At 32.2% G+C, this 11,254-nt stretch overlaps 1 protein-coding gene across 1 annotated transcript in view; it reads left to right on the top strand.

Annotated features, from left to right (window-relative positions):
- The first annotated feature begins 5,916 nt into the window (after positions 1-5,916).
- The window catches only part of MS3_00006115 (uncharacterized protein), a 34,660-nt gene continuing 29,322 nt past the window's right edge, over positions 5,917-11,254 (top strand). Inside the window, exon 1 of the mRNA XM_035731334.2 lies at positions 5,917-6,607. Coding sequence (XP_035587343.2) covers positions 6,594-6,607 — 14 coding nt within the window. The 5' untranslated portion in view covers positions 5,917-6,593. The remainder of the gene's footprint in view (positions 6,608-11,254) is intronic.

Below are 11,254 nucleotides of genomic sequence, written 5' to 3'. Positions count from 1 at the left end.
TCTGGTCAAGGAATGGATAGGATTGTCACAAACTTCTTCTAGCTAAGTAAACTAGAGTTGTCGGTTCGAATCCTTATGACCTTTGGTATATGTAGGATATGAGACCGAACTACGTTGGTAAATGACAAAGATATACGGTAGATTACTTAGTTGTATCTATCATATGATTGCTGTCAACCAATTGTGATAAAACAGAGTTACCCATTGTCTTCTTCTAAATATTTACAAGCCATTTGGGAAAATATTCACTTACTCATTGGTTAAGTTGCCTCGTAGTCCACACAATGTTATGTAGATCAGCAGGAGCAACTGAATTTGTGGATGTACATTGAAGAAACAGGCTCATGTGAACTCACAAACTACCTTGATTAATTTATGGATGTAAATATCGATGTATATTAGCGCAAGGCCTGATAACGGTCTAATTAAAAATGATCTTATTTCTTAAGTTATATTGCTACTAATTATGATAGGTCGCTTATTTTCTACATTTGTGCTCATATTGTCTAGAAAAAAGATGACATCTTTATGAATTAATCACTTATTCAGAGCGAGAAACCACAAAACCTTTGCGGAGCGTAGTTGAATTTAAAATATAACACTAGATAGTAGAAAAAATGTTTATAATCGGTAAAGATAGGCAAAGAAGGATGGTGGCTAGCTGTAGAATCCAAGACGCGCGCTTCCTTTTATTTGGGACTCATCAGCTGGATATACCTGCATCCCAGAGTTGACACTCACTCCGGTACTCGAATCCAGTACCGTTCTCTTCGAACGCTATCATGTTATCCACTTAGCTAGTGAGTTCTGATAGTCACTAGCTTGTGCAATCGGGTAAAATTTAATTAATTTTTGCATTGGTTGTTTGAATCTTCTCATTAATGTTTATGACGGCAATTGATCCATCTCTTACTGGTATATGTGCTTGTTCTGCATTCCACTGCTAGCTACCATCCATCTCTATCCATAATGCTTGTGACTGAAGACAATGTCGAGGCATTACACACAAGATGCATATGTGCCAATAAGAGACTGATCAATTACAGTCCTAAATATCAATGAGAAGATTCAAACAAACAATATAAAACAAACGGGTAATGATGTTTCACAACAGTGCAGAAAAGTTCCGTTTTATGAAATCAATTTATCTTGGCTTGACATAATAAAAAACTTAACCAAAAAGGTGAAAAAACACTAACCATTTTACAAATTTCACTTCGGTTACTAGGTATTTCTATGAATATCTCTCAAATGTTTAATATTCTTACTAATCGAAATGAATTATTTCAACTGTTATATTCTAAATTACAGCAAATATAGATCACTTTGTTTTCAGTGTTCAAACGGAGCTATTGAAATCGTCAAAAGTTCGATTTCTGACTGACAAACTTTCCAATAATGTGCATGAATCATGTGCACAGATGATATATACGATTTTATTTCTTCGTGGATTACTTGAAGTTAGACACTAACACCGTTGGGTACCGGCTCAGTGGTCTAATGGTTAAGCGCTCGCGTACGAGACCGATAGGTCCTGGGTTCGAATCTCGCGAAGGGCAGGATCGTGGATGCGCACTGCCGAAGAGTCCCATACTAGGACGAAACGGCCGTCCAGTGCTTACAGGTTTTCCATGATGGTCTAGCTTCAATTGGCCCATGATTTCAACCATTGAAGTCTTTAACAATTATTTAGACAATTCATTATGGATTGAAAATCACGACAGACTGTTCACGGGCAACGTAAGTGGTCGAATTTCATACTGGTTTCACATCAAACTTACACTGTCATAAGCCTCAGCAATTCATTTGATCCATATACAAATAGTTTCTTTTTCTCAATAGACAAATTCACAAACTTTTTGGTAGCCTGTTTTGTTCATAAATAATAAAATTCGTATCTTATTCCATTCATTGAATGAATAAATTATATAACTAAATATTTACTTTCAATGCTAACTGTTTCTTGTAAAAGATTTTGAATATTGTTGTGTTGTGTTGTATATCTAAAGTTATCATTATTATTGTGAAATGAAAATGAGTTCTAATTATTAGACAATAGTCTACATTATGTTCCCTCTCTCCTTCCCTCTCTGATGTAATATGACCTTGGTCATAAATAATAATATTAACCATAATCTGCTTTGTTTATTGTCTTCTAAAGTAACATTTTTCCGTTCATAAAAAAGACTAAATTGTTTATGATTAGTTCTTTGTTAGTAAATAAGTTTTTTTTTCTTTATTTGACGCTTAAAAAAGCAATATCAGAACAATTTTCCAATGAGAACACAAATATCAGTATATGGTTGTGAAGATGTGTCTTGCTGAGGAGTCCCAAACTAGAACGAAATGTTCGTCCAGTGCTTTCAGGTTTTCAATGGTGGTCTAACATTGATCAGTTAATAATTTCGAATATATATATATATATATATATATATATGCATTATTCTGTATGTGGTCAATATAAATTTTGCATTTCTGTGAATTTGTTTACTTCTAATGAATTAAAATGCACTATTTGTTTGATATTCTTAAAACTCCCTTCTTATCCCTCAAGCAATTTCAATGACTAATTATTTCTTTTTTAATTTCTTCTTCTAAGCGTTTTTCGTTTTTATAGGCATTATATAACAATTTTCTGTATTGAATTAGCTGACTTATGCCCTATTCCAAATATACTGCCCACATATTGATCGACAATCACCGCTGATCTAAATCATTCTGTTTTTTCTTAATATTTAATAAATCTTCTGAACAAGTATAAAAACTTTATTGTAAGACTTTGTACTTTCCCGTTAATGTTGATGTTAATCATCTCTTTACAGAAAAATACCCGGTTCGAATTTCAATGTGAACTGTCACACTAGGAGATGAAGATACATTCAGCCGAAGATTTCAAAACAAGATGAAATTCATATTCTAGATTTCACTTCGATTTCAATAATATGGTGTCAGAAACAATTTAAATATAAAATAACAGTGTCTAAATAATATTATAACGGTCAATGATTTACAGTTTAAAGATATTTTTAACATAGAAGTTTACAAAATAAACCCGAAGAAATTATTATTTCAAAATTTTTGAAAAAACTTGTCACACGGCATGTGTGATTTGTTTGTTTTCAAATATGTTTGAGAAGAGGGTAAAGAAATTTTCATTCTCAATCAATGTAAAGATCATTTATAGTAGAGCTTTGCATTAACCACTAACACAGTAGGTTAATACTGACAATGTACTTGATAAGTTCCACTCGAATTTTCGAGTACAATTTGACGCCGCCGCCGCCGACGACGACGACGACGACGACGATGATGATGATGATGATGATGATGATGATGATGATGATGATGATGATGATGATGAACGTCAAGGTAAACGAACTATAAAATTTTTAGCCTACTCAATCTTGACTACTAACAACAAATTGGCTTCATTCAGTAATTCATTACCATGCATTTAAATTTAAAGAAGAGATGAAGTAGTTTTGAAGAATTAAATACTGAACGAATTCATTAATTAAAATAATTGGGATTAGTTATTGTTTAAAAAATATGGTAGATGGTTTCAATAAATAACTGAGTCGTAAGAGAAAATCACTGTTTCAGGTGCTCATTTATCATGCTTATAAATAAGTGTCAGTTGCAGATGGCTACACAAAATCATAATATAAATCAAACCAAAAAGTGTAAAACTTCAACATCAAAATTCTCTATGGTGAAGGAATTATTAATTTTGTGTTTAAATGTATAGATTGTACAATTAGTCCCATGTATTGATTGAAATGTTATGGATTTTGAGAAAAAAATAATCATGAAAATCGAATTATTATCGACAAGCTCCCAATGAACAAACACTAAAGAATAAACCAATCGGTGATTAAAGAGAACTGTTTTATATAGTAAACCTGAACACTTGTAATACTCAACACAAAAACAAACATGAAAAACTTTATTTAAGATGCAAAAGACTATTAGATTCAGATTATGTTGTCCATCAGTCACGAACGAATGAACCAGTGACCCAGCAATAAAGGTTTCACTTTAACTTGTCATTATCATGCTCCATATTTAAATATCATTGTCATAAAAAAAAACCTGAAATCTTTCTCTTTCAATCTCTTGTAAAATCATATTTGAGCACTAGCAAAGAGAGCAAAAAAGCAAGCAAATTATCTTCTAAATCTTATACTTTATTGATCCACTTTTCAGTGGATAGATAGACTTCCTACAAATCAACTCAGTGGATGAGAAACCCAAAAATGTTAAATACAATTATTTAATTCAACTTAAAATACCTCATTCATAAATGAAATACAGTATTCATTATGAAAGGATAGAAACACAAATTTAAGCTTTAAAAAAACACAATTAATGACCTAACTTTCTAATGGCTTGGTAAAAGATAACCGCAACTATTCTAAACTTTGGAAAACTTGAAATAAATTTTGGAAAAACTATGAGCTGAATATTCTTTCAGCTTTTCATGATTCCTCCGACTGATATTCTATCAGCATATATGGTAGTAGAATAATTGTTTGTGAACAACAATGGTTGTTTTATTCTAAGACTTACCAGTAAGATAAATCTGTAAAATTAGAAAAGTTTATGCCACCAAAGAAACAAAAAAATGAATATCACTTCATATTACTGCTTGTCTGATAAGAAAACAAGCCTCAATAATAAGTAACAATATGTGAAAAATTCTCAAAGACGATGAATACAATATATTAAAACTAGGTTTCATGGTCTTTGACACTTGACGTTAATGCTTACTAACTATACAAGATAAGCAGTATATAATGATTATAATAACAAATAATTGGTCCACGGAAATGTACTTTTTTGTACAAAATTATGTAACCCTGATAAAAATTCTATTTTGAATAGGATGAGTTGTTTCTAGATATTTTACTACAAAAACGGTATTTTTTAAAAAATTAATTTTTACATCCGTACTATTTATTTACTTTTGTGTTCATCCTGTAAGTGGGAGAGAATAAACCAGATCCCAGTGGAGGAAAAAATCAAGAAGAAGCACTGGAAGTGGATAGGAAACACATTGAGGACAGCACCAGACTGCGTCACAAGACAAGCCCTCACATGGGATCCTCAAGGCCAAAGGAGAAGAGGAAGACCAAAGAACACATTATGCCGAGAAATGGAGGTAGACATGAGAAGAATGAACAAGAATTGGATGAAATTAGAAAAGAAGGTGCAGGACAGAGTGGGTTGGAGAATGCTGGTCGATGGCCTATGCTCCATTGGAAGTAACAGGCGTAAGTAAGTAAGTAAGTAAGTAAGTAAGTTCATCCTATAAGCGGTTTGCATAAATCAGGATTTCTGAATGTTGATTACTTGTGTAAATACTCAATGGTGTGTAATATGGTTTCCGTTCACTTAAAACTTCATTTTAATTTAAAAACTTCAGAATATCGAATACATTGATATTCAAATACTGAAATAATCTCAGATGCCATATTTACAGGGAACGTTTACCAAAAAAATACAATGTATTCATCATAAATAAGATAGTAGTTCATTGCAACACAAAGTCAACGCATACTCAGTACAAAACGTTTTCATCAGTAGAGTATTCAATTTGGAACAAAATATATTGTGCTACTCAACATTTATGATGCTATCCTACCGAGTACAATCAAGGGCCTAATAGTGTCAGCTATTATGAAGATGTTGGTTCAGATGTTGTATCCGAGAGCCAGTTAATAATTTTTAATGAGCCTATCAAATTTTCTAACACGATTTTCACTACAGACAATGATGTTTAATTTTTAACCAATAAGATTGAAGGCCAACCAACCGTACCAATACTATTTTTTGATTGGCTAATAAATTTTATTAGTCCATCAACACATAAAAAAAAGTCAATGTTTGACCAGACTGACGCATTATAAAAACTATTCAGGTCTGTTTATCTTAGTGGTGGATACATTTTCTGTAATCGGATTTATTTATTTAACTCTAACACTACACTATAAACATAGGGGTGTAGAGTGTGAGTTATTTTGTTCCCATTTTGTCATTCATGAATTAACAATATTATAACTTTATATTATATTCAAAGAAAAGCATTTTTGTTTTCATCTCTCCTCTTTCCCTTTGTACAATTCTTGAAAATTCAGCAATCTTAGATAATGTATGCATAGATTTTCATTTTCATTAACCAATAGATTGTATATATTAAATTCAATTATAATCATTTGTTACTAGGCCCCTGTGATTTTAACGATATATATTGCTTCAATCGAACAGATTTCACACTCACCACATTATTATTATTCCATCAAATAATCGGAAATATGATATTTTCTCTACATATTCACTGATCATCTGGTACAATGCTCTAACATTGCTTAACTACCAAAAAAAAAAAAAATTAAGCAATAAACAAAACTTGATGCATTGAGATATTTACTTAATCCTTTACTGCTTTCTCAATTACTTGAACTAGATACCGGATTATAAAAAACTCCCTTTAAAAAAAAGGATATATTTGATTTTAGTAAATTTTTCAAATGGAATAATAATCAAGTGTTTATTTTATTATAAAGAAACATCAACAAATATTATTGTATAACATGTTTATTATTCGGTAAGTATCTACTCTTTTTTATATCAACCAATTTGTTTCCAGGTTTACTATTATCTTTTTCATAAATATTTCTTGACATGATTATCAATGTGGAGTTTCTTCAAACTTGAATATCATTCTAATACTTTTTGTTTATTGTTGCTGGATTGTATACACCTATGATTATCTTAATGACTAAGTTCTTTTTCAAGTATACAATGCATTAATTCCCTTATATTGCTTTGTGTTTGCAAAAGATGCTCTATAAATGTAGAAACCAAGCTCAAGTTCTAAGTATTTGGTCACAAGTGTCTTTGAAACAGTGCTCGCATATGTTGGAACCACTAACTGAGTAATGATGAAGTTAGGTATAGAATTTTAGATGGAAACGATAAGTTAGCGTATGAAATTGTAGATCCTTATTAACTGAGATATTTAAGACACGTGCTATGCATATCTAATCACGGGCTCCTCCTATGTGCAGTGATAGGTGGCATGAGAGTTAGCTGGGAGATAGGTTAGGCTAGACAGACAGTAGACATGTCAGGAGTCAATAAAGTCATCGACTATGTGGCTAAGTCATATTAGTTGGTACAGAATTCGTGGTGAATATCTACGTCGTCATTGTATTAGATTACTGAAGACCTTATATAACTCAGAATCGCTCTCAGAGGTGTAGTTACATTCCCTCTTAAATATCCTCAATTGTGTCATTCATTTCATTTGAATCATCTGATCTATATTTTCTATTCTGTGTTTCTGCTAAGGTTTTATATATCATTAATTCCTATTCATATTATGATTTGAATTGTGGCAACATCAACTGACATATTTATGCTAGGTTCTACGTTGTATATGAATGAAACTTAAGAGATTTTAAGGAGTAATGGTTATATAACACAAACGCACATACATTAAAAATGTCAATAATGTTGGTTTGCCATGGACAGCTAACTTCTAGTTAATTAGGTCTTTCTCCTTTTTTTGCATTTCATAAATAGCATTCATAGACACGTGAACATTGTTAACAAAAGAGAAGAATACTACGTGATTAGTGATCCCGTTCTTAAAACCCAATTTTTCAGTTACTTTCTTCTTAGGTAAATTTATTTTAATGCAAGACAATCATTAATCGAAAGTCGATTGTGTTTCTTTTTCAGTACATTTTACTAGCGACTAATGATTCATTTTGAAATTGCTAGACAAAACTATGTAGTTTATATTTTCTTGTTGTTGGTATTATTCTCTTTCTTCTTCTTTACGGTTGTTCGGTGAAAACTTTTATTTATTACAACTTTTACTTAACTCGAATGTCTTTGTCGAATAAAACTTTTCTTTTTTCGCATAAATAAAATGATCAAAAGTACATTTTTTTGCAGTGTAAAAAATGTGAAAAAGAAGATAGTGATTGAAACAATCGCCTTATGTAATTTTGGCAAGTAATTCTCATCTAATCACGTCAACTAATGAACTAGTATTGATAATAGAGTGAAAAAACAATAACTAGAAAGCTGGGTTATTTTTGGCTGACGAATAAGTGTAAACCGTAGTGAGAAGTTTGAAATGAAAACCGAACAGCTGTTCAGTATGGGAAGGGAACTGTTAATTTCCTCTACAAATCCCATTGACTTAATAATTAAAAAAGGTTTTTGTTTTGAGTCTTAAACATTGAAGAATCTAAAAAGGTTTAAAAGTTTTTAAGTCGCTGGAAGGGGTTATTAGCAAACTCTGAACTTAGATATCGTGTTGGTTGGAACTCTTCAGCAAGGTCGACCTGCAATACTGACTCGACTGATTGTAAATAACTTTCCGATGAGACTATAATTTATGAACGACCTTTGAACGATGCCAAAGTGATCTTGAGAAAGTTCACCTACTTACAGGGTCAAAAGAGGATTATAGATTAGTATGAGAAATCGGAATCGGGACTTACAGTAAGAAGTTAAAGTTAGGATTTTCATCACGAATTGATATAATGTATGATATCAAAACCATATTTAGCCACATAAATTAGTAAACTTCTTTTCAAAAGTCTCTTTATATTAAATCTGATTGGTTCGTTTATAAATTATAGTCTCGCCTTCTATCTCACGGGAGGTTATTCGCTGTCTGAATGTCTTACGTTTCAGATCATGAAGCTGGGTGGTGTGGGTTCGAACTCTAGAAAGACCATCAGTTCCCTGGATATTCCAGGTACGCCCTAATGATTAATCACGACTATCCTGAAACCTAGGTCGAGCACAGTTCCCTGACAACCATCTACAACCACATCAAATCTCAACATAGTGTATGTGATATCAAGTTACTGATACTGGTGACGATACTGTAATTCGATCATTCGAATTCAATCAGCACTCAAGGGACTAGGAAGAATGACATCGGTCACTACTCAGTGTCCAATCAGTTGTTAATTTCGAAATTATGATTATGTAATATGATAATATCTAAGAGTTGAAAATGGTCTATAACTGACTTTTATACTGAGTTTTATCAATAATGAGAGGTTTGTGACGATGAACTCAATTTGTTTTTAGTTGTTACGAAGAGTGATAATTTGAAATGACCAACCCGTATATGAAGTTCTTCTTTGTTATATCTGAATATGGAAATAACCATTTCCTGGAAGTCAGATGGTAGAATATTGGCAACTTGGGGATCACTTCTGTGGAATGGACTGCTCTATCTTTATGATATCATCATTATCTTAAATATTCATAGGCTACGAGTTCGAACTAAGTCTTAAGCATGAAATTTTGAAATTGTTATAATAGGATTCGTCTAGTCGTAAAGGCGAAACTGACCAACGAATTATTTAACTCCTGTTGTTTTCGAACAAAGTTTTATAGGAATTCAGACAATTAGAATGTTCTCATTGGTTTAAGTTTAGAAAGTCGAGTTTATTTATATCAAAGTTTGTATAGATTGTCAAATTTTTTAGCTTACATCATGGACTGGTTTTATTTAAGCAGAAGGCAATGGACGGCTGTTTCATCATATTATAGGACTACTCAGCACTGAACAATACCGCGACGTCAACTCAATGGTCTAAATTTTCAATGTCCTCCATGAGATCTGAAGGTCCTTTGTTCAACCTCTGGTGTGGTCAAGGGGTATGCACTGATAAGAAGTTCTGTATTAGGAAGAAACCACTGTTCAGTGCTTCATGGTTTTGAATATTTTTCTAATTATGAAACTCAAACTTAGGTGAGCAATCGAAAGCTCACACTATTTCTTTATAATAATCCAACTGTAAAGATTTTTTTGTTTGTTATGTGACTTAAAGATCCTGTTGTTAATCTAATGCAAATTCGTAGGTGAAAACTGTCAAATTGTTCTAAATTTGATCAAAACAGATCCATAATGGTGTCTGATTTTGATTAGTTATCTTTTTGATACCGATCCATCAAATATTTATATGAATCACATTGAGAAAAGTTTAGAGAAATTGTTTACGAAGATGGCTGTAAAGATCAACGGTTATATGATAAACTGATGTTATGATGGGTTCAGAAGTGAGTTATTTCGATATGAAAACAATCAGTTATGTTGACAGAAATGCATTCATAACAGACTAATGATTTTTCATATCATCCATGTTAAACAGTGAATGATGTAAGATGGAACATTTGCTTTAGGATCGGTTAAGGTAACTGTACAAATAGTTTGAATAGGGAACATGTTAGGAACTACATAATTTCGATTAGAAAAATTTCAAAGTCGATACTTTTTGTTAAAATCGCATTCGTATAGTTGAATCTGGAGTCCATAAACTTAGATACTACCAAATATTTCTCAAATATATCTTGAATTTTTTCAGAATTAACATCAAATTATATCACAATGTGGTGAGACTATAATTTATTGACGACCTTTGAGCGACGCCAGACTGACCTTGAGAGCGTCCACCTAATAACCAGGACCAAATCAAGGTTATAAACTTGTGTGAGGGATAAGAATTACGAATTGCAGTTGATAATTAAGGTTAGAAATTATATGTTTTCATCACGAACTGACATCACCTATGGTGCCAAAACTCTATTTAGCCAAATGGATGAATGAGACCTGTAATCTTATACCTGATTGGTTCGTCCACAAATTATAGTCTCGCTTTCATAACATTACTTTACTTAGACAACCATTCACAAATAAGATGCACAGAAATGCTGACTCTGGACTCCCTGCCAAAAGTTGATCTTAGTCATGCCAAACAAACTTCATACCATAACAATGCACAAAAGCGATAATCAAATATCAGCCAAGTTAATTTACCTACATATTAATGAAGAACATAGAGTAGCAGTAATCTTATATATAAGCAGAAGTTCCTACTTTTACAACTGAATTCTGATATGAAACGTACATTTGGAGAAAACAACACTAGCAACAAATTATTGTTAAACTATCCAATAAGACATTTGCGACAGTTTATTTTAATTACTGTTATTCAACTAAAATCCTAGTCTGCAACTGATTAACCACTGAATAGTGACCGATGTCGTATTTGTCTACTGTGTTAGTTGATCATCGAACTCTATCGATGAATTCGTAACGTGCCAAATTGTTTGGGTGGCTCAACATCGACAACACTATGTTAAGATGTAAGATGGTGGGTAGAGGTGATCAGCAGGGTTTTCTAACATCCTGTTCATCAGTTAGCCATTCTACTCG

Source organism: Schistosoma haematobium, chromosome 2, assembly GCF_000699445.3.
Source record: "Schistosoma haematobium chromosome 2, whole genome shotgun sequence".
NCBI classification, from domain to species: Eukaryota; Metazoa; Platyhelminthes; class Trematoda; order Strigeidida; family Schistosomatidae; genus Schistosoma; species Schistosoma haematobium.
Note: the sequence above shows the minus strand (reverse complement) of the source record. Positions and strands in the feature narration are given on the sequence as shown.